Consider the following 26,623-nt stretch of genomic DNA (forward strand, 5'->3'; position numbering starts at 1 on the left):
AGTAAGTCCTCGCCAGCCTATTCAATAAGTCTATACATAGCCCTTAGAGCTTCAGCCAAGTGCTTAAACTGGTTTCGAAGATACTCAATATCGGCTCCTGAGCTGGAGACATCTTTAAAATATTGTAAGCACAACTTACTGACCTTGGCTGATAGCTCAGCGACAGCAATACTGCTGGCGGCAACTCCAGGTCCTTCATGGTCTTTGCAGCTCACTTGTAATGATTGATTGTGGTGAAAGTCTTGAGAAGATTGCAATGCCTCTTGATCCTTTGAGGACTCTATCTGCATAAAGCCAGCTGCGGCTGAGCCTGCGCTGATGATAATTGGTTGGTGGCAAAGCCGCCCTAGACCCAGTATCACCAGGGCGGATCAACATCAGTAGAGTGAGGTTATAGCTCTTTACTAAGGCATCTAGCAACAGCATGGTCGGAGATTATGTATTCATTGAATCTAAGCCTTATATTCTATGACAACGGCCATCAGCTTGCTCATTAAATTCAGACCAACCAATTGTCAGCGCTTGAGGCATGGAAACCTCTGCATAAGAAGAGAGCCATGCAGACTCTTTCAAAATACAATACTGCTTCAGACAAACGGCGTCTCAACGAGCGAATGATGCAGAAATGGGTAATACCATAAAAGCAATAGGATTAGTCGGGTATAAAAATATGTCGATGTCTTGAAAGATTATAATGCTGGTGCTTCATCTCGTGTACTGTATAATTGAAGCTGCCATTACCATCTATCTATTGACAGCGAGGGGCAGCCATTTAAAGAGTCATATCATATATGGCGACGGTATCACGGCTTTGGAGTATGACGTTAGGTGTTGAAATAGGGTTAAGCTTAATAAACTCCGGCGGAATTCTCTACCGGTTCTGCTTAGTCTTAGTTTATCGGAGCTTTTCTGGGTACACCAAAAATTATAGATATAAGCGAGTCAATATTGACTGAACTAAAAATTGGCAGCTGAATCTCCCCCTGGCGTTTTATTTTAAAATGGTGCTATTATTTTTGCCAAGCTGGCACTATTGCCAATAGTGAGTGGTACTACGGAGCAAAATCTCAACATGATGTGATCTGAACGCTCTTTAAGCGAGTATGCTCACTTTGCTTTGTGTAAATAATAAATAGGAGTTATTTCCGTCTCATACCTTATTTATTTCAATCTTTTACTCGTTGCTGTTCTTGTCTCTCAACTTCTCAGTACGGTCATTACTGTCGAAAATGACTGTCAAGACTATCATGACTGCTTTTATAGCAGCGCTCTTACTGGCAGGTTCTGAGGCCGGTCCATGTAAACCGAGACCCAGGACGACTAATATCTTGACTACGGTGGAAATCACGTCTTCTTCCACCAAGGCAACAAGTACTACTGAGGCAGGTCTCTCAACGACCGACATTTCCTCTACTGGTTACTTGATCTTTACTACCGACCAGGCAGAGAGCACCAGCGAGACGTCGACTGAGTCAAAGGATACTACTACTACTCCTGCTCCCGTGATTTCAACAACGGAGACCTCCTCAAGTATAACCCTGACTTCGTCTGTTATCGAGAGCAGTGTGGAGCCAACCGCTACAACAGAAGACGCTATGACTACTGCGGTTTCAATTACTTCGACGGCAGAATTAAGCTCTACTATCATCGAGAGCCGCGCGGATACACCAACCATTTCAGAGGACACTACTGCTACCATTATCGCTGTTTTAACTACAGAGGTCTCTCTAACCAGAGAACTGACCTCTGAGACGATTGAGAGTTGCACTGAGGAATCCACTACTACAGAAGCCTCTTTCATTACCACACTTTCAACTTCGGCTCCGGAACTAAGCCTTACTGTTATCGAGAGCAGCACTGAAGTATCCACCGTTACAGAAGACGCCACTACTACCACCATTTCTGCCCTAGAAACCTCTTCAGCTGTAGACATTAGCACCACCATTGTCGAAAGTAGCACCGAGATAACAACCTCGTCACAAGAACCCACGGCTACAGTGTCTATCTCAACTACAGTGCTAATCCCCACCACCACCGAGAGTACAACAACTTCTGAAGTCACCACCACGACTACTACGGAAGCAGCTGGTCCTCCCACGCTCGTTAATCTTGGGTTCGACGATACTACAGAGCCCTGGTCTGTCACACAACCCAATCTCGTCTCACTATCCCTCGACAACAACATCAAGCACGATGGCAGAAGCTCTGCGCGCATGAGCTTCTCCACCGCCGGCGGGTCGACAAGCTACATCTCCCAGGCGTATTCTTCGCCTGCTCAAGCTGGGGTTGGATATCCAGCTTCCGCGTGGGTCCGCCCTGGACCTGGATGCACCATCGCGGTGCTGGGTTGCGCTTATGGCAATGCAGGATTATTCTCTGGGCGGCGAACCCTCGTCGTTACGGCGACGACAACACAGCCGGGTACGATCAATCAGTGGCAGGAGATATCGTATACATGTACGTATACTCAAAGCCAGATCGATCAGGGTGGTTTGGCTCTCAATATTGGGTTTATGTGCATATCAGGCTCCGAAGCCTGGATTGATTCGGTTACATTTTCCGGACAATAATAATTGTATCATGATCTGTCAAAAATACGGTTTACAAGTGGTTGTAATTGGACACCATGAAGAAGCATTAAGCTCCTTGGATAGGGGAATTTCAAGCTTATTTATGTGTGAGAATAAACGCTCGCAACAACTTTGAATTGAGTATTAAAGGCGATTTTTCCATTACGGCTAACGCGTTGAGCCCCAACGTAACCAGATAAGATAAGAAGATAAGATAAAGGCCTCAGTGACAATTATATTAGCCAAACTTATGCATGTTTGTCTTTCTCGGCGGCAGAATGAAAAACTAGCTGATTACGCCTAGATCTTACCCTCTAACTTGGCATTTTACAGTCAGGGATCATGCGTTGAAGATCCGTAGAACATTCGGTGCATTGGTCTGTATCATGCTTAACTATCATGCACTTAGGACAAAGTGTTTACAACCATGCCTCGGTATCTGTTGAGGCTCCGTGGATGCCTGTATCGGATATTCAAGGTCCGATGCTATCCATGACTTTGACATGGACGTTTATGTAATACATCGACTAGTTGACTGTATCGTATACTCTGCAAGCTCGTTAGGCTGAAATTTCATTGTCACTTTATTAGGATACAGTTATCAATCATGAGCTGCTCTCTGCGTGTTCAATCAATGAGTAGCCTACGAGGAGATGATCCAGGTCCAGCGTAGCAGGAAGCGGAATTAAACCAAACGGGCCACTTGACCTATTTCAGATCACAAATCACAAATATTTATTATTCTCTTGCTTCTGAAGCACAAACGCGGTTATCATGTCACCGCTGTAGCTTACTCATTCGGATTCCACATTGAGCAAACGAGGATGCCGCAAACCCCACAGATAACAGAAAGGCAAGTGGGTAACTTGGCGAATGCTAAGAAACTGGAGAAATAACACGTGCGGGGAGCGGAGAAAGGGTCTGATGAACACCCCCAGGATCTATCACTTGGCGCTCTCATGGATGGCAGATTCCAGCATTGGCATGATTCCTCAGCCGGCTTGGCAAATGCATATTACTTGCCTTTTTGGATGGCTTGGTCTAGACCTCTAGGGTAGCGTTTAGGAAGACGTACGAGCAAGCCTTTGAGTATTTGGGGATTAAATTAGGAATGGAGCACTGGGTAGTTTCGATGTATGTGTCACGATAATGAGCCGAGACAAACCGTGAGAGACGAAGAGAAAGTTGATAAATAGATAGTAAAGTCTCTCTATTCTGAGAGAACTTGAAATTTCCATCTAAGCAACTACGATGATTATCGTGACTTTGCTGCAGTACAAACTGGAACTCATCCAGCACTTCGCCAAACTCATCATATTCGAGACTTTCCGCTAGCTATCTGCACATACCATCACGAAACTACCCTTCCCAAAAGGCAGCTCGGACTCAACGGACAAAAGTCAATGTTATCGAAATCTGTCATCACGCAAATACCTCAGCTCATGCTCAGCTCCACCAGCTTCGCCCCCTTCCACACTGCACAGATCATGCATGCATGAACATGATATCCATTACGTGAGCGATTCCTCCAAGCTATGACCATTATCAGCCCCAACACTTTTCAAACATTGCATTACAAAGTGCTGTTGATAACAACGTGGGATATCGCCAAGAAAACTTCATATGTGCCAAGTAGGGAATATTGGATATCAACCATTATCTCGGTACCGTTGCCGCGAACGGACCAGCCTCGTGATAATCACCAGTTCGTATGTATAAATCAGCCGTTGGACTGATAATCAGCATTTGTTTTCTACAGCTTCTAGAAACAGAAAATGTTCCGCTGGAATCTGGTGGTGTTTTGGTTGTGAGACCACATTTACATAAAGAATTGCTTAGAGGCGATATAGACATCATGCAACCTTTAAGACAGAATCCATCGGGACCTAGGCCGGACCCTGCAGTCATCTTCCGAGATTACCATACAGAGCACGGTGATATTAATTGATGACAAGATATGCGAGATGCTGCGGCAGGTCATCCGTTGGTTACGGAGTTGCCGTTACCGTTTATCGGAAACGGTTCCGCTGTTCTAAGGTCACTGACTGCTTGAGCATCTGTGCAGCAAATTGGAGATTCCACCAAATACACTGACTGCGTCGTTTCATCTACCGTACCGATGATTTCCGCTTATCCAACGTTTCATACCAAATGCACTGACCAGATTGGCAGATAGAACTTATCAGTAGAAAAATGCCTCGCTGATAAAGTCAGTTCATCAACAGAGCGCGGAGGCCTTCCCGATGGGATACCATCGGTTCAAAACAAGCAAGTCAACCCCTAACTGTAAACTTTACAGGGTGATCCTGGGGTTCTGGCCCGGAATGGTCGGTGATCTGCGACGCCCCCCAATCGTTCGCAGCCAACCAATACGGCGCAAGCGAACCATCCCTCATCCCTGATGACATGCGCGAATTGTTCCAGAAGGATACTGTATAAAGGTAAAATTTGGAGACGCGCCTCTTGTTGGTGTGCTTCTTATTTCCGACTGCCGAGGAGTAATGCCGTGTTGGAAAATTTGCCTGTCTCGGCTGCACCGACGTCAGCCTTGTTTTTTCTTCCTTTGCAACAAACTTCCTTCGCAAATATTCAGCTGTAATTGTAAAGAGGGTGATATGAGACCACTGGGAAAGCAGGCCATTTTATGATAAACGCACTGGTATTTAATCAAGGGGTCTCGGAGTGGACTCGGCCGTTTCCCGTACTCCGCTGAGAGTACGATATGGTAACGAATTCCACAATAATATTGAAGCTCTCGTGTCTGATGGTTTGAGGGAGGTGGAAAATTGGGGTTGTGGATATTTTGGAGACCGGATCAGCTCCCGACTGCGGAGCAATGGGGTAATAAAAACTGAGCCTCTCACCAATAAGACTCTGTCGCTTCAAATTATGGGGAACAAGGTACCGCGGACAATACCTGACTCGCTATTCCCAGTGGAACTTCCAACGTCATAGCTTGTAATTGGGCGAAAGTGCCTTGTTTTCTTTTACGTGATGATAATTCTCAACTCAGAGTCTAGACAATGCCAGTTTGCCTTTGCTTCGTCAATCGTATTGAGCCCCTCTTTCTCCGCGAAATTTTGGCGTGTACGGGGAACCCCATGGGGACATGGAGTAGCCAAGAGGTGCACTCCAGACACAGAGGCAGAGGGGACTTTCTCCACACACCCAGATAAGCCTCGCCAACACCGAGGGGCCTGCCAGGTTTTTTCCTCGGCGTATCACTGACTAACCTCTCTTGGGTAAATCACCACGGGGATCGACTAGGGGGGCAAATGCCAACTTTATCAGCTAGACCTACTGTATAGGATCGACTTCAACTTGTCTGAGCTTGGGGGGAGCTTGTATAAGTTGTGTCCACAATCCCCAGACTTTCTTGCTTCATCTCCTCCACATTCCACACTCTCTCTTCCTTCTTCAACCTCCTCTCACCCTCCCCTCTCTCTATTAAACTATTCAGCTCCTTCAGTCTTTGAGTTGAATAGTCTTTGTTTGCTTGTTGGTCAATTGACTTTGCTCTTCAACAACAACAATCGACATCATGTCACAATACTCTAGCGGTCCTGCTGAGAAGGACCTCAAGCATGATTACGAGAATGATCAACCAGCTTTGAACAACACGCCTTCTATCGCTGGCGAAGCGCAAGTTCACGATGATGTCTTTGGTGATATCACTGATGAAGGTCCCAACTACCGCGCTGTACGTCACCCGCAACATCATCAACACCTTTAACTTAACTAACGTCAATAGGTCGGCTGGATCGGCACCGTCGCTCTCATGATGAAGACCCAGGTCGGCCTGGGTGTTCTGTCTATCCCAGCTGTGTTCGACGTCCTCGGTATCCTCCCCGGTATCATCTGCCTCATCGTCATCGCCGCCATCACAACATGGTCCGATTACATGATTGGCGTCTTCAAGCGCAACCATCCTCAAATCTACGGTATCGACGATGCAGGCTTTCTGATCTTCGGCCGAGTCGGACGCGAGATCTTCGGTATTGCTTTCTGCCTCTGTATGTACTCCTATCTTAAATCGTAACGACAACTTCTAACAACTCAGTCTGGATCTTCGTTGCAGGATCTGGTATGCTCGGTATCTCAATCGGTCTCAACGCCGTCTCTCTTCACGGTACCTGCACGGCTGTGTTCGTCGCTGTTGCTGCTATCTGCGGATTCCTGCTGGCCAGTGTTCGCACCCTTGGTCGCATCAGCATGCTCGCCTGGGTCGGCCTCGTTTGCATCATGACTGCTATTTTCACAGTCACCATTGCAGTTGGTGTTCAGGATCGACCTGCAGCTGCTCCTCAAGAGGGTCACTGGAAGTCTGACTGGAAGGTTGTTGGAAATCCCAGTTTCACTGAGGCCATTTCTTCCATCTCATCTCTCATCTTTGCTTATGCTGGTACTCCTGGATTCTTGTAAGTTTAACTCCTGGATGATATGTGATTCAATGAGCTAACTTTCAAAGTGCCATCGCTGCTGAGATGAAGCGCCCTGAGCATTATACCCGATCTCTCCTCATCTGCCAAACTGGTGTCACCATCACTTACATCGTCATCGGCTGCGTCGTCTACCTCTACTGCGGTTCATACGTCGCCTCGCCAGCTCTCGGTTCAGCCGGCCATCTTATCAAGCGCGTCGCCTACGGCATCTCCCTCCCCGGCCTTCTCGCGACAACCGTCCTCGTCATTCACTTCGCCGCCAAATACGTCTTCGTCCGCCTCCTCCGCGGAACAAAGCATCTCTCCTCCAACAGCGCTATCCACTGGGGAACTTGGCTCGCTTGCACCATCATCACCACCGTCATCGCCTACCTGATCGCCTCCGGTATTCCTGTCTTTGGTGGTCTTGTCTCCCTCGTTGGTGCCCTGCTCGGCACGCTCATGTCGTTCCAGCTGTACGGCTTCATGTGGCTGTATGACAACTGGGCCAAGGGCAAGCGTGATCCCAATATGAAGTGGTACCTCATGGTTGCTTTCAGCGTCTTTGTTATTGTCTCCGGTACTTTCCTCATGATCGGTGGTACTTATGGATCTATTGTTGGAATTATCGACTCGTACAAGGCTTCTGGTGGCTCTGCTGCTTTCTCTTGTGCTGACAACTCGAATTCCACTTAAGCGGCAGCGTTGTTTTCTTTTAGCATTATGCATTGTATAGCATTGGATTTAGAGGGTAGAGTAACACATTCATGCATTAGAGGTTGAAGAATAAATCTACCATCATATTTACAAACCATGACTCCCAGTTTTGTGTGACGTGATACCCTTTGATCTCAATTACAGCAGATATTTCTCGCTGCTTCTTTCGAGATACAGAGTGCAAGTGTGGAGAAAATGTTGCTCAGTCATCACTGTTCTGAGATCCATCAAACTTACAGAACTTGATAACTATTCTACTGGGCTCTCAGCATACTCTCATGACTTCCAAACCGACGCTCAGACTTGGGGTGACTCGACTCATCATCAGACCAAGTAATCATTCTCCATACCTTCAACACAAAGGCTTGGCCATCACATTCCCCGCAAAACACTGGATGAATACCCATGTTTCCCTGTGGATATCGACCTCAGCAAACCCGTTAGCCTAAGCGCTTCCCCATCTCCACTGCGCGCATTTCATCTTTAGTCCATCAATAGTCTCAATTACTATATCCACAACTCATCATCACATCAAAGTGGGTATTTCAGATAAGAATCCAAAATCAAGATTATGGACTGCCAATCTGTTAAGTCATACGATGATCAAATTTGCATATTCTGACGTCTGGATCTGCGGGAGCTACTAGCCTGTCGGGTGGCGGTGTCTAGCTGACACCGTACAGCTGTACAAGTCTGAACTTTAAAGTTTTCAACGCAGTGTCGCCACTGAGTTGGAGAAAGTTGGAGACGAGAGCTAGGTGACGCCGACGTCAGGGATGTTCATGCAGCTGAGACTCCCCTTTGGATGATACTTTGGTTCATATCGGCTTACTGCGCTTCAAAGTTCAGCACTGATTCTTGTAGCATGGATGGTGTATTTATTAACTTTGGGAGTGGATATTGACATACAGGGAAGTTTGAGATATCGGCAATCGTCGGTAGAAGAGATGGGGCTCTTGAAGCTGGGTCATGCAACGGTCAACCTTAATTTGAGGAACCCCAGACCCGATCCCGGAGCGGTCCCCGATCGAGTTACGTCGATAGCTAGCCAACCACTGAGGCTCTTGCCGCTGAGGTCGATGAGTGACGATCAATAGACGCTGAAATCAGTATATTAGACATAGAGTGATGGGAAATTACTCCTGGCTGATTGCTGGGAGTATTCACAAGCGCACATTGGCTGCTGGATTCACTTGCTAGGCTATCGTCAGTAAACGGCATGTTGCTATTGAGGTTATACATGCAGGAAATCACCCTAGTCCCTGATGTTGAGCTATTAGTTCCACAGATTCACTATTGTTAGGACAGCTACGAAGTTTAGCTGAGAGTATGTACGCATTATGAGACAGAACTCGAGATTCAAATTCAAGCTGATCGGGGCCGTTGGTCATTCACGGCGGCGTCTGGCTTCAGACATACTTCTTTCGTCCAGCCAGGACTCTCTGGTGTCTTACATTACCCAGCTCTCTGAACCAACCATTGCCGACTGTTATTTGTATCATGACTGTCTCAATATGCAGTGGTAGAAGATATCTCACAGATGAAGGAGATTCTGCAGTTGGTACATGTCATTGAACAAGAAGACACTTAGGATCCAATTATCATTTAAAAATCTATAGTTCATAAGTAAGCTGTTCCGGGATATGAGAGGGTTGAATAAGGACGGCTAATAGTTATAGTCGCCATGACTGCGGTTTCACTGGGATTCCAAATATGAAAAGACTTAGTGGATTGACATGGCAATGAAATTCAGTGAGGTTGGGCAAGGATGAGGTGAAGATGTCTCTATACCAGTAGTTGACCAAAGAGTCAAGACGATAGGCTAGTTAGTACTTGATGTCCATCACATACGGGCCATGCAGTATTTACAACTTAGTGCTCAGCCTCCTTTCGCATCGTATGGAAGTGAACTACAGACAGGCAAGTTGTTCCGAAACAAGATGGTGCAGTATGATGGTATGAAGATTCAGTTGCCTTGTGTGACTGGTATCTCAAAACTTCACCTCAACCGCCCTGCAGGACCGTAACACTATTTATGACATCTGCGACTTTTCTATCAGCTCCTCATATTCCTTGATAATAAGAAGTTCAGATGCCAAGTAATTTAGTTATTTCCAACATTAGTGGACTTACCACTCCGTAGTAGCCCTCAATAATGATCGGAAGTGCACATACTATCCAAATTTTAAGTACCTAATAAGCCTTTTGGTGTCATTTTGAACAGAATGGACTCCTAGGCCAGATTAACGAGGTTTTATTTCATGATGCTAAAAAGGCATCGGCTATTCAATCCGTGCATAAGGATGTGAAGGGCGGGCATCGAAAGTCATGCTACTTAAAGGGGAACTTGTCAGTCTTCCTACCAAGGCTCTCTGAGAATCCATTATCATTGCCTTTGACGAAACACTGAAACTTATGGTTAAAAGATCCAACAGAGCCAAAGTCTGAGCAGCAGTGAAGTGATGAAGGCAGGACTGTTGATTTGACGAAATACCATCATCTTGAACTTGACTAAATTCTGTTTTTAACTTGGGATAAAAGCCTTGGGTTTTCTGTTACCCCCTAAGGCTACGAACGACGACGACGTCACATCGCTTCATATCTGGCTGATCATTATCACCGGCAAGCATGTCCTAGTTCTCAAGTTTGTCACTGCACGCGTGGCTGATGAACCGCCTGTCAAATAGAAAGCTATAGTTCTTCTCCAGTTATTGAGCTTTTTACTGAATTCAAGTTGCCAGTTTGGCACAAGGGTCGAGCTCAGCCTCATGGTGAATCCAGCGCACCATCTCATCACTTGTATCAGGACAGGGCGCTGCAGTATAGGAGTAGGACACTGGTGAGCGTATTTATCCTGAGTTTGTCTTGCGATATTGCCAAGAGAAACCTTCCTGTGAAGTTGAAATGCCATATATGTCCTTAGTCTTCTCCAACCGGGACCTTTCTTTCTATACCAGTGGTCTAGGGTCTAACGTCTGCTCAAAAGTTCATGCATAGATTGAATCATGTCGCCCGAACGCTGCTAAAGTGAATTGACCGAAGGGAGTCTCAGGAATGCATAGAGCGGCATCACGAAACAGCCAGAGCTACAAGTATTCCCAGAATTCTTGGTTCATTAATAACTTTTCATTATATGATTCGATGTAACCCATCCCAATTTATACAATTCATCATCATATCGCATTAATTTATTTGAGCTTGAGGACAGCCTTGCCAAAGTTCTTGCCCTGGAGCATACCGATGAAACCCTCAGCGGCGTTGTCAATACCCTCGGTAACGTAAAGCTTGGCCTTGACACTACCGTCAGCAAGCCACTTCTGGAGGTTCTCCTGGTGCTCCTTGTAGTAGGCAGGGCCGAAGGCAGGGTTGGCGACGAGGAAACCCTCCATCTTGACCTGCTTGGCAATGAGGTTGAGGAGACCCTTGACACCTTGGCGCTGGTCGGCGGGGGTGTTGTACTCGGAGATCTGAAGATTGTTAGTTATGTGGTATAGAGAGTGTGTAGAGTGTTAACTTACCAGACCGCAGACAGGGATACGGCCACCGACGTTGATGTTGTTGAGAGCAGCCTCGAGGTGATCGCCACCGACGTTCTCGAAGTAAATATCAATACCGTTAGGGGCGAGACGAGGAAGAGCATCCTTGGGGCTCTCCTTCTTGTAGTTGAAACCAGCATCGAAGCCAAGCTCCTTGGTGATGAAGTCAAGCTTAGCATCATCACCAACGGAACCAATAACAGTGAGACCCTCACGCTTGGCAACCTGACCAACGATCTGGCCAACGGCACCAGCAGCAGAGCTAATGAAGATAGTCTCGCCCTTCTTGGGCTTACCGATCTGGTGAAGACCAGACCAGGCGGTGAGACCAGGCATACCCAGAGGACCAAGGAAGAGACCAAGGTCAAGGTTGTGTGGGTTCTGGACCTTTCTCAAGTTAACCTTGGGAAGGGTGTCCTTGTCAACGCGAACGTATTCGGCGATGGGGAGGTAGCCGGTGACGAGATCGCCCTCGGAGAAGTCAGAGGTATCGCTCTTGATGATCTTGCCAAGAGTTCCGTTGACGATGGGGTCGTTGATCTCAAAGGCGGGAGCGTATGACTTGACTGATGTGTCGCGCATCTTTCCGCGGAGGTAAGGATCGAAAGAGGCATATTGAAGCTCGACGATGACACCGCCTTGAGGAGCAGAGTCGATATCGACGGGGCGGTCCTCGATGACGAGGTGCTCACCAGCCACGGGAAGACCAGTGGGGATCTTCTTGTAAACGAGAGTCTTGTTCTGTGTCATTTTGGCGGTATGTATTGTGTGTGATGTAAGAAGAGTATGAGATGAGATAGAAATGTATGAGATGAGAGTGAAGGGTATATAAGATGAAGATGATGTTATGATAGAATATGAGAAATGAACGACGTCACTGCAACTTTTATAAGACACGGTGCATTAAGTACCGAAGCCACGTCAAAGTGGCGCTGACAATATACCGAGGCTCGTTGGAGGCTTGATTTGTAAGGGACAAAGCATTGAGAATTTCTTCGACAACTAAAACGTCACAGCGCGAGGGAGGTCCACATATACGGTGATGTTTCCCAAAGCGGTAATGACCTCATGGATGATGCCATGGTGGTTGACTTCACGTCACCCAATCTGCAAGCTGAGAGTCAGTGACAACTTTAGAATAAGGCTTGTTTGTGTTACATGCCGAGGTTTATTATGTGTGGACTTGAACAAATGCAGTAAGATTCTTATTATTTCTACTGTACAAAATGGTAAGTGAGAATAAGACGGAAACGGGAGCGGGGTGCGGGGTGGATACTCGGATAATTAACTGAGAATGGATCGATGCGCTGAACCTCGGCGTCTCCGTTTCTTTTGGTTGGTCGTGGAATCCAACAGTAGAATTCTTTACAGGCTTCTAGCGCTGTCTATCATGAGCTGGACTCGAGTTTTTGCATTAACGCCGAGTGCTTTCCGGTCAATGCTGTTCGTTTCCTCACCGTTATTGGAAAACTGGAGAGACGAAAAGTCTGAGGCTGCTGAGTAATGACACAAGAGTCATGTCGAGTGTCAAACTTGCAAAAACATGAGTCAAGTCTAGGTGGCAACGTTATACATGGCAGCGAAACTCTAACAATATTCCAACAACCAATCCAATACCGTATCAACACTGCCGAAGCTCACAGACATCTGTTTTCGTGATAGCTTCAATCAAATCATGCACTTACCCTAAAAGCATTCCACGCATCAAAGTATAACCGAAGCCCGAAAGCTTATTCTCCCATGTTATCATTATCATATCACCCCACCAGACATCAACCGCCGCGATAGACATCCCCCGCTAGCAGCGCAATGACTCGGAAGTCAACCAGGCGGGGTGTGATTGAACATGCAAGGAAACTACAGGAAGATCCAGCCGGCTCCCAGAGACGACGCCGATGAGATCGACCGCAAGTTCCGCGTGGCTAAACGGAAGCGCCAGCATGTCAGGATAGCCTGTAATCCCTGCCGAGAAAAGAAACGCGCCGTGAGTCTCGAAACGACTTACAATCCCGTTTAACTAATAGAAATGAAAGTGCAATGGTATAGAACCGACCTGTGATCAGTGTCAGACACGCAGTTTGGCGTGTGTCTACCGAATACCCCCCAAAACGGTTGACTCAACCATCAAGATTCAAAAACAACTTGATACGCTGCAGCACAGTTTTAATCATTACGTGGATATAGTAGAGCAGCTGAAAACCTTACCTGAGACAGATGCGCTCAAGCTTTTGCAGAGGCTGAGATCGCCGGCGGATGTGAATGGGGCTTTTGCGTCGTTGCAGGGGAGTGTGCATACCAGGATACGACTGTCGAATCACAGGACGGCGCAGGCTATACTGCCGACTACGAATTCAAGGGTCGAGTTTGAACTCACAGCACTGCATGGCATTGTTTATCCGACGTTGGTGCCGATTGATATAACTTCTTTGGGAATTTCGCCTTTGGAAAAGCCGGCGCTTCCTGCGGCGCAGACGGAAACTTTGGTGCAGCAGATATCGCCGGTGAGTCCTATTGTTCTTTCGTCGGATCGGTTTCGCCCTCTTTGCGATAGTCGGCTGGAAGAGATTGATATTTCGTACTGGACAAAGGTTCCGATCTGCAATGAAACTGCCGCAGCGATGATCTCGCTGTTTCTGGAAACAGACCAGACGATCGTTGGGTTTATCGATGCCGATTTATTCGTGGAGAGTCTTGTGGAGCGAAAACCCCAGTTCTGCTCTATGTTTCTCGTCAGCACGATCTTATACGTTGCCTGCGTAAGCGAACCCGACCCCAGAATCAAGCATTTCGTTTGATCGCAAGCTAACTTGGATGACAGCATGCGTACACGGCTTCAGATTTGAACTCTGTAGCCGTCGGTGGTCTTTGCTTCAGGGAAGCTGAAAGACTCTTCCGCGCCGAGGGATTATCCGACGACCTCGTCACGCTGGCGGCCATCAACATCTTCAGCCTCGCCTGTTTCTTCCACGGAAATGACAAGCTAGCTAAAGAATTGCTTGCTGCTGGTCGCCGCATGGGAAGGAGACTGGGTTTATACGGTGTACCGCTGGATAGCCCGTCGTCGCTGGCATTTCAGGAGTTACCCGATGACTTGGTCCGTATGACTGCACATGTTGCCTGGAGCACTTACAACTGGTTAACGTAAGTGACTCATCAAATGGTTCATTCAACATTTTCTGAGAGTTTCAACACAGAATTCATGTTTTGTACTATCACGATGAGAGCATCGCGATACCGCCTGCTCTGCCAATACCTGGAGACGAACGACATGACGACCTCTGGCCTGAACATCCGCTGCCAGAGTACATGGGCTCATCGTTTACGAAGCTATGCGAGTTCTTTACTGCAATCCAAGAGGTAGCTGTGGTCTACTCCATAGCAGACGGAACACCTATCGTTGATCGTGTTCCCATCGCTTTTGCAGAAGCAAAGTACCAGAAGATCTTAGCCTGGGCGGATTCTCTCGGCAGAGACATGGCATGGGACCAAAACAGCCAAGAACATGTCATGCTATTCCAGTGAGTCACCATTCCCCTCTGAGATAATCTACTGACTTGGTGCTTAGTATGTGGTTCCACTGCGCAGTTCTCGACATCTTCCGTCCCTTTGCCCAAGGCCACCAAAGCTACAAACTCCAATCCTTCTCCTCCCCTGACAGCACCCCCAAAACCATCTTCTCCGCCTCCCTAAACCAACTAAAGCGCCTCGCCCTGCTCTATCGGACCCAGCAGATGCCCAATAGCTACATGCCCTACATCAACATATCCCTAATCCACATCGCCAACACAATCTGCAAAGAAACCAACGACCCCACCTCAAAATTCTACTTTTTCCTGTGCATACGCTACTGGCAGCATTTATACGTCGGCTATCCCATCTTTGGGGAGGTAGCACAGGCGTTTCTGACAATGGCGATAAATAACGGGTTGATAACGAATAGAGAGGCGAAGAGGCTTATGGCGGAGGTTAAGGGGCAGGGGAGACATCATGGGTTGGCGGATGCGGGGATCTCAACGAGTTTGATTGTGGATTTTGACTTGGCGATGACGAATAGGAGCGAGGCGGATGTTCGGGCTGTTGCGCAGAAGTTTGAGGAGGTGGCGCTGTTTGATGAGTTTGCGGTGTACAAGAAGGAGGATTAGACGGGCATTATTTGAGGAACGGAGTTATTATACCCTTGCATAGCTTGTCTTTTTTATCAGCATCATGGTTATGGAGCTAGGTTAATGAGAAGAGAAATTAGTGTGTTAAATCATTTCGTCTTCTACAGTAGTTTAAAAACCTTCCATTGATCGTCGGAGCCCTTGTCTCTCTCCCAATCATCATTAACCTCACCATCCATGATACCATGTATATAAGCGGACCCAAGAAATAAATACTCGTCTGCCGTCGCTGTTGGCCGTAGGACATAGTGTTCCGCCTCCAAACAAAACGCAAACTACATCTCCACGGCTCATACAACGCGGCCCCAAACCAACATATCCCGTTTCCGTGATAAACATCTTGGTATCATCAGCAGCTCGAGTCAAATCTTCGAACCGCCGCGGTCCCGTGACAAATTCACAGTCGATCCTGCTAAGCATATATAAATCAGACGATACGACCCGCGGATCATGCGGATACAGAACCCTGAGCATTCTTTCCAAAAACCCAAAATCCTCAGGTGATGTCCAGCATGGCTCTGCCGACAGAGGAACAGCTTTTGCGGCGAGTCTCACGAGCTCGAGGTATCTCCTCTGATCTGTTTCTCTGCCGTCTTGGGAGATGTGAGTTTGGATCGTGGATTGCAGGGCAAAGACTATGAAATTATCGACATATTCGTCGTCTGTTGGACGTCTCGTGACGTGGTTGATCATAGGGCCAGAGCTCTCATGGCCGGCCATCATTGGAAGTATATAGCTCAGGTGGGGATAATCGGTGTATAAAGTCAGTTGATATTCTTATCAAACACAGCCTCGTACTTTGGAAATTAGGGAACCACTGCCTGATTGGGGTTGGGTTTTGTGCTTCACGTGCTGATATCTCGGCGGCATCTGTAACCGCAAAATCCACAAGGCGACCGGACTGCGAAGTAGGAAAAGGGTTAACTTGATGATTTCTATACAGTATTCCATATTAATTATGGTAAGTCTTCCATTCATCTTAGATGTTCTTCGGAGCAAGCTACCAAGGCCTGTCTAGCATTGAGTCAAGCGACTCTTGATCATAGTGTATGTAAATTGAGCTTGCGAATGATTCTGATGAAAATTCCTGCATTCTCCATAAATGAATAGAGTACTTTAACTTGGACGTGGCTGGGACCGTGTCATACCCGAGCAATGATTGGTCACCAGCATGATCGGGGACCCTGTCATGCCCAAGAGATGATTGATCAGGCCCTGCAAGGCTTTGCACTTGGACTGTCAAAAAGCCTAGTTATTAGTTAATAATGCATCAAGTCTGGGAAGCAACCCTAGAAATTTGCCGTCAGAATGGTTCTCCCTCGTCAACCTCTTCAACTTCGTGCTTGTGCAACCAGCTTCCAAGTCTACAAACCTTTTGGGAACCGCTGTCGCTTTTCGGCTACGAACAGAGATTTATTCTATCACCCTGCCTCTCTTATGACGATGAACGGACACGGCGATCTAAATAATTCCCACGCTGGGAGGACGGCAGTTGAGCTGACCCCCGACCCAGCCTACGCTTATCGATCCCTCGCCATTGACCCTTCCGATGACGTTTCTGAAATCCGAGAGAAATACCGCCCGTTTATTCTTGATGACAAGTACATAAAGGATGATTGGGTTGCAGAATTGGAGCTGAGCACAGCCATTCAAATGGTTCAGTCGGAGATTCTCGATAAAGGTCTAGATCGTCTGCGCATCCTGGTCCTCTACGGTAGCCTACGGAGTCGGTTAGTTCTACCATCACGTCTATCGACCTAGCGTTGTGGCGCAAGCTTCGGAGATCCATATCTAACTTCGTTCTCAGGTCATACTCCCGACTTCTCGCCTTCGAAGCTGCACGAATCCTCCACCGTCTCGGGTGCGATGTTCGAGTCTACAACCCCGCCGGCCTCCCTCAAAAAGACGATGTTCAACACAATCACCCTAAAGTTCAAGAGCTTCGCGAGTTGAGCAAATGGAGTGACGGCCATGTTTGGATAAGCCCCGAACAACATGGTAACTTGGTAAGCGCTTCAACCCTCCAGATATCAATGATAAACACCTAATACGAGAGCAGACTGGCATCTTCAAACAGCAAATAGACTGGATACCCCTCTCAACCGGCTCCGTCCGCCCAACCCAAGGCCGAACCCTCGCCATCGCCCAAGTCAGCGGCGGCTCGCAATCCTTTAACGCCGTCAACTCTCTACGTATTCTCGGGCGATGGATGAGAATGTTTACGATACCGAATCAGAGTTCTGTGCCAAAGGCGTATACACAGTTTACATCTGAGGATGAGGGGATTCGTATGCTACCGAGTGGAAATCGTGATCGCCTTGTCGACTGTATGGAGGAGTTGGTGAAGTATACTATTGTTATGAGGCCGCATTTTAACCTCTTTGGAGATCGGTATAGTGAGAGGGAGGAGAGGAGGGCAAAAGAGGATAAGGAAAAAGTCAAATAGAGATAAAATTACTATACATGTTCGAGAAATAGATCCATTGGACTGTTCTCCGATGAGAAGACGAATGTAAATACATCGTGCTGGGTTTGAGTCATTGACTGGGGCAGAATACACACCGGCCACACGAAAACTAAATCATATCATCACCAGAAACACGTACAGCAAGTGTAGTTAGAATATAGAAACTATCATGAACCCATTCAGCCGGCTCAAATGAAAGCAGGTTTATCTAACTCTATCTATCAATTGTACAGTGGTAAATCCCAAAGTGGTACGTCTTCATCGTTACTTCGTCTCTCAACTCTCAAAAGCAGCCCTTGCGAGTTCTCCAATACGCCCGGGCAATGCGTCAAAATGGCCATGTCCCAAATGCACTCCACCCATCCAATGCTAAATGCCAATGCGGTCTATTGTAATTTTTATGGTTGTTTTGTCGCGGTAAGCTTAGGCCTCATTAGGCCTCGTCACCCTCCTGCTCGGCGAGGTTCTCATCTGAGCCCTGCCAATCGTCGCTCTCAAGGCCGTCGCGGCGGATGAAGAGAGATGAGACCCAGCCCAAAATGGCCAGACCGCCGAAGATACTCCAAGCCAATGCCTCGCCCTTGGGCTGGATATTGATGGACAGACTGAACAGGCCACCGGAAACGAATGGCCCGAAGCTGCGACCCAGAGCAGATAGGGTTTGCGCCATGCCATTGAGGCTCCCAAGGCTCGAGTGCGACGGGGCAGAGTTGGTGATCTATTGAGGTTAGTAACGTTCTAATGATGGCGCGCAATGTTGAAGGACTCACCAAAAGCATGACACTAGAAAGACCACCCACGGCACAGAGGTTCTTCAAGATCAACACCACTCCAAGCTCGATGTACAGCCACATTTTGCCGCTTCCCAGGCCAAAGAAAGGCTTGCTGTCGGCATAGCCAACCCACGGCATGAGCAGCATGCTGATACCCAGTCCCAGAAGCGAGATTTGGTAGGTACCGAGATTGCCCAATCTGACCTTGAGCGCTTGGAAGAGGAAGGCCTGGAAGATGCAGCTTGCCAAACCTGCAATACTCAGACTGATGCCAATCTTACTGGGCAACAAGTCGCGGCCGGCAGGTGGAGGTGTAGCGGCAAAGATTGGGTATAAGCTGTTGAAGGAGATGTTCGAGAGTTGGAAGACGAGATACGTGAACAGAATGAGGATCGTGGTTCGGCTAAGGTCTTTCCATGCGGACATTGCCGGGTCCACCTTGTTATCGCTATCGTCGTCGTCGTTCTCGGTATCTTCGTCATCGGATTCCGATTCGAGCGCTCGTCCGGAGGAAAGAAGGGGCTGGTTCTGGGATTGGGATCGAGGCCAGCGCGCGCTCCAAGATGCTCGTCGAGGCGGGGGTGTGGGTGAAGAGAACCAGGAAATAATCTTCTCGACCCAGGCGGGCTTCTCAAAGCTGACTTCAGTCTTGTCCAAGGTCTCTTCGAACCAGATGCTGACCACCACCACGCTGAGAGCGAGGAGACCAGCGGACAGAATGTTGGGGGCAAGATAAGGGTACTCTTTGCCCATCCTGCCGACAAGAATGCCACCTAGCGCAGGTCCGGTGATGCTACCAAGAGAGTAAATAACGGGCAAGTATGTGAAAGCGCGGCTTTGGTTGGAGCGATCCGTGACTTCTCCCAGTACAGTCGGAACACACGCGGCATTTCCATTGAGAAGGCCCATTGCGACATGTACAACAACGATCTGCCAGTATTCCTTGCAGAAACCAAAGACGCAGAAACACCCCATCAGAGCGGTCGTGCCCATGATCAGAACTGGCTTGCGTCCAATGACATCCGAGGCATATCCCCAGAGGAAGTTGGTCGACAGCTGCGCCAATGCGAAAGAACTCGCGAGTATTCCGACATATAAACCAGCTTCGTCGTCAGGGATACCGGGCATATTGAGGACCATTTCAGGTAAATACGGCGATATCGAGTTCAGCGCGGTCTGCTCCGCAAGGGAGAGAAACGCCAGCAACAGCAGCTGTCGCACAGGCAAAGGCGTCTCTTCTTGATCGTCGTCATCTTCGGAATCGCTTCCATTCGACGGGGCATACGGCTGTTCGAGAGGAGTCTTTGGCGGAGTGGTAGGAAAAGTCTGGTATCGATGAGACTGTCGTCGCAGGGAGCTGAGGGTAGGGATCGGCGCGCCAGCATGGAATGAACCAGACGAGGCTGTTCGATTGACAGCTCTGGCGGCGGCGTTCGAGGAGGCACTTCGTGAGGGCGCCATGATGAACAATTCGTGCAGTCCAAAGGCCTCTTCAGACCTTGGGAAAGCTTGTAGAGGATGATCACCTCTCAAGCTATGGGGAATCGAAAGAGTGGTGACGTAGGACGTGTGTAGCGAATCTGGAGAGATTTATTTGGCGGGGCTGACACGCGCCACGATGAGAACAAGGCTCTAGCTTGGCATTTGCTTAAAAGTCAGTCAAGCCTTGATGCCAATGATGAGGTATTCAAGATGATCGACCAATCTTCAATTGAGGTGAGACATCAAGATTGGATTGCTTGCAGTTGATTGATGACCCGAATATCGGCCGATCGGTCTTTTCTGGGCAGGTGCAGGAAGAAAAAACGCAGGTGATTGTTGTTCCTGCCCTCGTGAGCCTGTCGCAAGGTACGATCGCTGATGTAATTATGGGGCGATTGACGTTCAGCATCCAATGAGGTATGACCGTTGACGATGGCACCGGACGGCTTACTCCGGTGAAAACTCAATGGAAAAGAAGCTTATTCAAGTTTGTGATCGTTGAAATCGTTCTGTTGAAGATTTGATCGAGATCTCGATTGCACGTGCTTACATGCCTTTGGGGGAACGTGAGGATATGATGCAATTTGGTGAGATATGGCGGATGAGATCGATCAGAGGCGTGGACGCCTACCCTGTACAACAAGAAGATGAATTGACAAACTTTCCACCTTCAATTCACTGCGGATACCACGCGTACACATCGGTAGTTTGTCATGCTCTGAAGCGAATATCTCTATCTTTGGCGTAGAGGTTCTTAGCGCGGAAGAATTGACCCATTGCGATATGTTGCTGGCCACTGAGCGGTTTAAAGGCAGCCTGTCTGTTATATGGACCCTGTACCACGAAGCTAGACCCTAGACGAGACTATGAATAACTTATACTAACCATTAGGAACACGAGGCTCTGTTTCTCCGTCGGCCATGTCTTTGTACCGGAGGAAAATTGTTGTCGCCATTAGTGAATTGAGATGAAAGCTCCCTCGCTGTTCAATAGTTTCCAGTCTGCGTTGCTGAATGAGTTCAATTACGGTGCATGGATTCCATCAAGATAAGCGTAATTGGTTTAGTGGTAAAATTCTCCGTTGCCATTCGAGCAACGTCGGGGAGCCCAGGGTTCGATTCCCTGATTACGCAGCAAAGCCTCTTCTTTTGCTCTTATGGAGTCTTTTATCTCTTTTTGTCGATATCGCGATGCCATGATGTTGGTGTTTTGAGTTTTGACGCTGTGGCAGCAGGCGGCTGTCTCATGTGGCTCCGTGTGAATGCTTGACCGTGATTGGCCAATCACCTCTGCCCCTAAAATCCAAAGCGGATGAGCAGTCTCACAGTATAGAAAACATGGTTGTTGATGGCTTTGCTAGGAAGAATATCTGAGAAGACGAGGTGACTGACGAGACGGTACTCCGTACCTTGCGTGCCTAACGCTTGCTCAAATATCGCAATCGGCGCCATGACATGAGATGATGTTAATCAAGTAAATCGATATGCCTCAACATGAATCAATGTAGATTGAGGCTCAAGCCAACAAATGCATGGATACCTGGCTCCAATAGGGCCATGGGAGATGGCGTGAGAGTGCTTATAGTGTTTTGGGTCAAGGTATGTCTGAGAAAATCTAGTCTGGCTTGATTTCTTCATTGGTGATCACGTCCCTTCGCGAATTGCCAAACAGCAATTAATTGTATTGCAAGCCTAATCAGTCTCAGCTGTAGACCCCCTTGAAACTTGCCAGCTGAAAACTGAATATGACGAGCAATCTCTCCTTGCATGCCGGTTGCTGAGGTATGAATGTAAGGGATTCCAGCTCCCTCCTTCGTTTCTCTTCAAACCAAACATACCAAACTATTCACACTTTACAGTATCATTATGGCACCGCCCGAGTCTCACATTCGGCTTCAAAAGGGTAACTATATAACTTGGATGCAATCAAACTACGCATGGCTGATAGCATTGACCAGAATCACCGGAGGCTTTGCTCCCCCTACACCAAGCTCGATAATCGGGATAGATGCTGGGGATGGCGAATCTCTTCAGATGCAGATAACTCGGTAATTCGCAGAAGCGGAAACAAAGACTATAGCGGCAGCGAATAACGACGCTCTCATTGATGAGTTGTACGGTATCTTGAAGGAAATACCTATGGGGTCACCTGCATGTAGTGAAGATATATATGGTTTGGATACTGGTATTGCTTGGATGAGCGAGGATTTACAGTGGACCAATAGTGATAACATAAGCGGCCAGGGGAAAAGCAGCGTACAGTCTTCCTCAGAGGAGAAGAAGAAGTTTGAGAGGGCGGTTGATATTATTCATGAGATTGCCGATATCGAGTGAAGCTAGAATTTCATTTAGCAATAAAGACGAAAAATACTGACGCAATCAGGACTCATACTAAAAAACACTGTTTTTATTAGACCAAATCATACTGACAGTGTGGCAGTGCATGCTTGCTGAAGATCTCATTAGGTGATCGAGGCCTTCGGGCTGAAAGGTTCCGTATATGACCTTAGCCTGTTGCTCTTCCAACCATCCAATTATATATCTTAGTTTAATTCCCTGATCATGTAATTAAAACGCTTCTTTTACTCCTATATAATATTTTATTCTTATATCTCTTTTTATTAATATTGCAATAACATAATCTTAGTATAAATTTTAATAGTATAATAGTAAAGGTAGCTTTTTTATATAATATTAGGTAAATATATAATTATAATTAGCTATGTACTTAATAATATTATATAAATACAGAATATTTAATTATTAATTATAATTAATATTAAATCACTTTTTATATTAAAAAGAAGTATATTAGCTAATATTGAGGTTTTAGTCTCTATATAGCCCTATACCCTCTTGTATAAGCATATCTATTTCTTCTGCAAAGGACACCCTTTTGAAACTCTTTAACGGAACCCTAGAAGCTGAAAGGAAACGGCCATCCGTAAGACCACACATATCCTCCAGAAAACCTCCAATGGTTTCAGGGAAATATTTTCCAGCCTCAAAACTGTGAATGATATCCAGGAATGGTTCCTGGTCAAGAACTCGATAGCAATAGAGCTGATCTTTCTTTCGATAAGGCCCAATATGCCGAATACGTACATGCGACTTCGAGAAAGAAGCTACAAGTTCGTGGGTCCTACTAAGCCCAGTTGGAATGTTCCATGAGTTCGCTACAGCCAGTAGCCAGCATATCAGAAACTGCAGATCGACCTCTAACGCGACCCATAATTGTACCTCACTAAATTGGTACGGCAGCAAATTACCATGCTGTCCACGGAATAATATGACCCTTCTATGTAAATCCGGACAGGTCTGTACCAGGATTTCAATCACGTCAAGATACGAGGTTAGCCTGCTAACAACCCGATCCAGTAACAGCCTAGGTTTCAATGCACCATAAAGAAGCGACTCGAAAGCTGTCGTGTGCTGTCTTGCAGGCATTTTGTATCCTGGCAGCTCAAATGATAGATCGGATCCTTTAGCGACATGCGCATCTCCACCGAATTCAATCATCCTCTGGATCATCCTTACTGATGTAGGGGACCATTTCGAGAAACTACTTTCAAGTGTCAGTTCGTGGAGGCCGTTGGTAGCAAGCTCCGGTGAGGGAGTCCGCATAAAACATGAAATAATAAAATCCTCGAAGCCGGTAAGATGATATGCTGCGATACATGGAAAGGATCGATGAAGATGCCCCGGCCCTCCGCGATCATCCAGAGTACCATTTTCATAAAGGTCCTTAGTTACTTTAAGAATCTCCAATATGGCATCTGGACTCGCTCCCCTGTTATTCAGTCGATTGCAGTCACGAATCGCATCACAGCAATCTGCTACGACTCCGAGCTCATAGAACGTCTTCGCCAGAATGAGCCGGCATGTGAGCAGCTTTATGCCTATATCCATTGACGTTGTTTCATTTGACTTGTAATTTACAATTGATTGACCAGCTTCAGTGTCAACCAGGAAGTCGTGAGCTGTCCGATGAATGAACTGGACAGGCCGTGTGAGTGGATAGATCGCTTTGGGGAGATCCTCTTCGTCTTCGGTAAAACCAGACTGTCCACCAACTTGTAGCATCCCAGCACATCTGGTCTGGATATCGCTTTCTGTCGCATCGCACAGAGCATTCAGCTCAGACAGTTTCCTCTCATTAGCTTTGGGTGAGAAGATTAAACCGTCTTCGACCTTTATTGCCAGTGATAGTTGGGCCAGATTGGGCTCTGATATGAAGTGAAAGAGCCTGTTCTTGTCCCTTAGTCCTGTTTTCCAACCGTCGGCTATGACAAAGCGGAAGTATCTTGCAGCGGTCTGGCGGTATACTCGACTTTTCCCATTTAGTCTCTCCCACATTGTCTGATAAAGAGACTCAAGCTCATCTGGGAGCTCTGTAAGCCTTCGGGAAAGAATTTCTTTATTATCGCCATTCATAATTCCACTGGTGACACTTTTCGTAGCAAGAGCAAGCCAGAGGAAAACCCCTTGCGCTTTAGCCAAAAGGGTAACTGTGAACTCTCTGAGTGGCAAAACGTCTCTCCGATCTTGTGGCAATTTGCAAAATTCTTGGTATACATAGACAGCCATCTCGGGCCTAGTAAGATTCTCTAGTTGTAAGCTTTGGGCTCCAATACTCTCAAGCCTGTTCACTAATTTCGTTTCAGGCCGACTTGACACACACACTTTGACCTTCTGGTATGTTGTGAACTTTTGAATTGTATCCAGGAGCACCGAGAATCCGTCCTTATTCGATATTTCATCAAGGCCATCGATAAAAATGCAAATAGGGTGAAGTCCAGCACGAAACAAAGAGTGAAGAACTATCTCGACCTCTTGGGATGACCACTCCTTGTAGAAGTCCTTCGATTGTGAGAATGCGAAATCCGCCAACACTTGGTCGATGGCGTCTTTATCGTCGGATATGAGGTCGTAAAGCAAGGAACATAGAAGGCCCTTGATGCTGTTTTGAGGTTCATTGCCAATTTTCCAAAAGAAATGGGATAATAGCCTAGTCCTTGGGTTCCAAGAACTGAGCATATCTCTGGTGCTACCATCGTTGATGATGAATTTGATCAGTGTGCTCTTCCCTGATCCTGGCTTTCCTCGAATCCAGAATAATTTGTGATCTGACTGTAGCCAGGTACTGAAACCTTCCCATATATGATCAATTTCATCAACATTCTCGTCAAATCTTGGATTTTCACTTGCATCGTCGCTTCCGTCATCAATCTCTTGCTTGTAGGTTTTCCAGGCTTTGTATGCTGGGTCCTTGCGACAAACGCGTTCATATGCAGCGAAAACCCTTTCAAAACAAGCATCAGATGACGGTAGCACGGCGTTATATCTCTCTCTGATTTCCTCTGACTTCAGGCTCTTCAAGAGTCGTTGACGCTGGTTGTCTGAAATGTTCTTAATGGCCAAGGCCTTGAACTCGGAGGTGAGGTGGGTGTTGATGGCATCGCGCGTAGCTTGGGCTTCGATGGACACCAGTTGCTCTACCCTGTTGTAGCCTTCTGCAATCTTGATAATGAGGTTCTGGAGATCAATTTCCAGGCTTTGGAATCCTTGACCCTGTCGTTGTGCTATTGCAGTATCCTGGTCGCTGTTCACAACAGGCTGTTAGCAGATGTTGATGAGGTGAAGGTGAATAGAGTCCCCACCATATTTTCAACAGAAGCTCCGTTTCCATCACTTCTTTGCACATCTTCAAAGACTTATCCAACTGATTGAGCTTGGCTCTGTGCCTGTCCGCGCGAAAGGCAGAATAGACAGCTATGAACATTTTGCCTTTAGAATTTTGGTACCACTTGGTAAGCCTTTGAGTCTCCTTCCTCAACTCTGTAGCTGCATCGATGCACTCCTTCGAGACCTTGGATAGCTTGTCGCCAACCTGGGTTCCTTGGGGTACTTGTGTGCCACGAGACTGAACGCGCCGGGCCGCGTCCATCATCTTGGCCGAGTACTCCTCAAGCTCGTTCTCGTTTGGAGGCATGCCATCGTAAATCTTGAAACTGAGGGAGACGAGGCTGCCAGCAAAAGCGATCACCTGAACAACGGCGCTGGCAGCGCCAAGGGCCTCTAAGCCGGTTGCCATCCCGACTTCTGTTGGGCTAAAAACTTGGGACGTCTATCCTAAATGGAAAAAAAGGATTTGAGGGAATTTAGTATAGATTTAGTATAGATTTGGTGGATCTTAGATTAATTCTTCTTGCGCCTTATCTCAGGGTCAGATGTGTTCTTGCTCCCTGACGCGAATAAAAAAGTCCAGTGTTGGAAAAGAGTTGAAGTTGGAGGAATTTGGCAGGAATTGGGCAACACCCATCCTTCAGAAGGGAGGCTGGCAGGAGACCAATGCCTCAAAATCTGACTGCATTTGCGATCCTGTGATACATTGTTGCCCAATCAAGTATGCCATTTCAAGCCCAGTTTCACCTTGCAGGTTGCCTTGGCACTTCGTACTCGCAGTGCTTTCCCCCACCAGCGAATCATCCTGAT

General features: G+C 47.2%; 7 protein-coding genes and 1 non-coding gene across 8 annotated transcripts; 5 read left to right on the forward strand and 3 right to left on the reverse strand.

Annotated features, from left to right (window-relative positions):
- Positions 1-1,229: 1,229 nt before the first annotated feature.
- FOBCDRAFT_266496 (uncharacterized protein) lies at positions 1,230-2,570 on the forward strand (the record flags this gene model as incomplete). Its single annotated transcript, XM_031180486.2, has 1 exon — positions 1,230-2,570. The coding sequence occupies one exon, from the start codon at positions 1,230-1,232 to the stop codon at positions 2,568-2,570; it is 1,341 nt and encodes a 446-aa protein (XP_031041254.2).
- Positions 2,571-5,747: 3,177 nt separating this feature from the next.
- FOBCDRAFT_150961 (transmembrane amino acid transporter protein-domain-containing protein) lies at positions 5,748-7,802 on the forward strand. The gene is made up of 4 exons (XM_031180488.3): positions 5,748-6,270; positions 6,322-6,583; positions 6,631-6,988; positions 7,039-7,802. Exons 1-4 carry the CDS (start codon positions 6,112-6,114, stop codon positions 7,685-7,687), a joined length of 1,428 nt encoding a protein of 475 aa, XP_031041256.2. The 5' UTR covers positions 5,748-6,111; the 3' UTR covers positions 7,688-7,802.
- Positions 7,803-10,754: 2,952 nt separating this feature from the next.
- FOBCDRAFT_209982 (uncharacterized protein) lies at positions 10,755-12,163 on the reverse strand. Its single transcript, XM_031180489.3, has 2 exons — positions 11,227-12,163; positions 10,755-11,175 (listed from the first exon to the last, which is right to left on the reverse strand). Exons 1-2 carry the CDS (start codon positions 11,992-11,994, stop codon positions 10,897-10,899), a joined length of 1,047 nt encoding a protein of 348 aa, XP_031041257.1. The 5' UTR covers positions 11,995-12,163; the 3' UTR covers positions 10,755-10,896.
- A 927-nt stretch (positions 12,164-13,090) lies between these two features.
- On the forward strand, positions 13,091-15,420 carry FOBCDRAFT_282948 (uncharacterized protein; the record flags this gene model as incomplete). Its single annotated transcript, XM_031180490.3, has 5 exons — positions 13,091-13,228; positions 13,278-14,000; positions 14,063-14,385; positions 14,439-14,762; positions 14,810-15,420. 5 exons carry the CDS (start codon positions 13,091-13,093, stop codon positions 15,384-15,386), a joined length of 2,085 nt encoding a protein of 694 aa, XP_031041258.2. The 3' UTR covers positions 15,387-15,420.
- Positions 15,421-16,661: 1,241 nt separating this feature from the next.
- On the forward strand, positions 16,662-17,906 carry FOBCDRAFT_246435 (flavo protein-like protein). Its single transcript, XM_031180492.3, has 3 exons — positions 16,662-17,137; positions 17,215-17,413; positions 17,467-17,906. Exons 1-3 carry the CDS (start codon positions 16,716-16,718, stop codon positions 17,851-17,853), a joined length of 1,008 nt encoding a protein of 335 aa, XP_031041260.2. The 5' UTR covers positions 16,662-16,715; the 3' UTR covers positions 17,854-17,906.
- Positions 17,907-18,030: 124 nt separating this feature from the next.
- FOBCDRAFT_313362 (major facilitator superfamily domain-containing protein) lies at positions 18,031-20,482 on the reverse strand. Its single transcript, XM_031180493.3, has 2 exons — positions 18,645-20,482; positions 18,031-18,592 (listed from the first exon to the last, which is right to left on the reverse strand). Exons 1-2 carry the CDS (start codon positions 20,106-20,108, stop codon positions 18,308-18,310), a joined length of 1,749 nt encoding a protein of 582 aa, XP_031041261.2. The 5' UTR covers positions 20,109-20,482; the 3' UTR covers positions 18,031-18,307.
- Positions 20,483-21,180: 698 nt separating this feature from the next.
- Positions 21,181-21,262, forward strand: FOBCDRAFT_t1. The gene has a single exon. It is a non-coding gene; the product is annotated as a tRNA-Gly (tRNA).
- A 1,695-nt stretch (positions 21,263-22,957) lies between these two features.
- On the reverse strand, positions 22,958-26,222 carry FOBCDRAFT_234987 (uncharacterized protein; the record flags this gene model as incomplete). The annotated part of the gene is made up of 2 exons (XM_059610006.1): positions 22,958-25,730; positions 25,789-26,222. 2 exons carry the CDS (start codon positions 26,220-26,222, stop codon positions 22,958-22,960), a joined length of 3,207 nt encoding a protein of 1,068 aa, XP_059463747.1.
- Positions 26,223-26,623: the final 401 nt, after the last annotated feature.

The sequence above is a fragment of the Fusarium oxysporum genome, chromosome I (genome assembly GCF_013085055.1).
Source record: "Fusarium oxysporum Fo47 chromosome I, complete sequence".
Classification (NCBI taxonomy): Eukaryota; Fungi; Ascomycota; class Sordariomycetes; order Hypocreales; family Nectriaceae; genus Fusarium; species Fusarium oxysporum.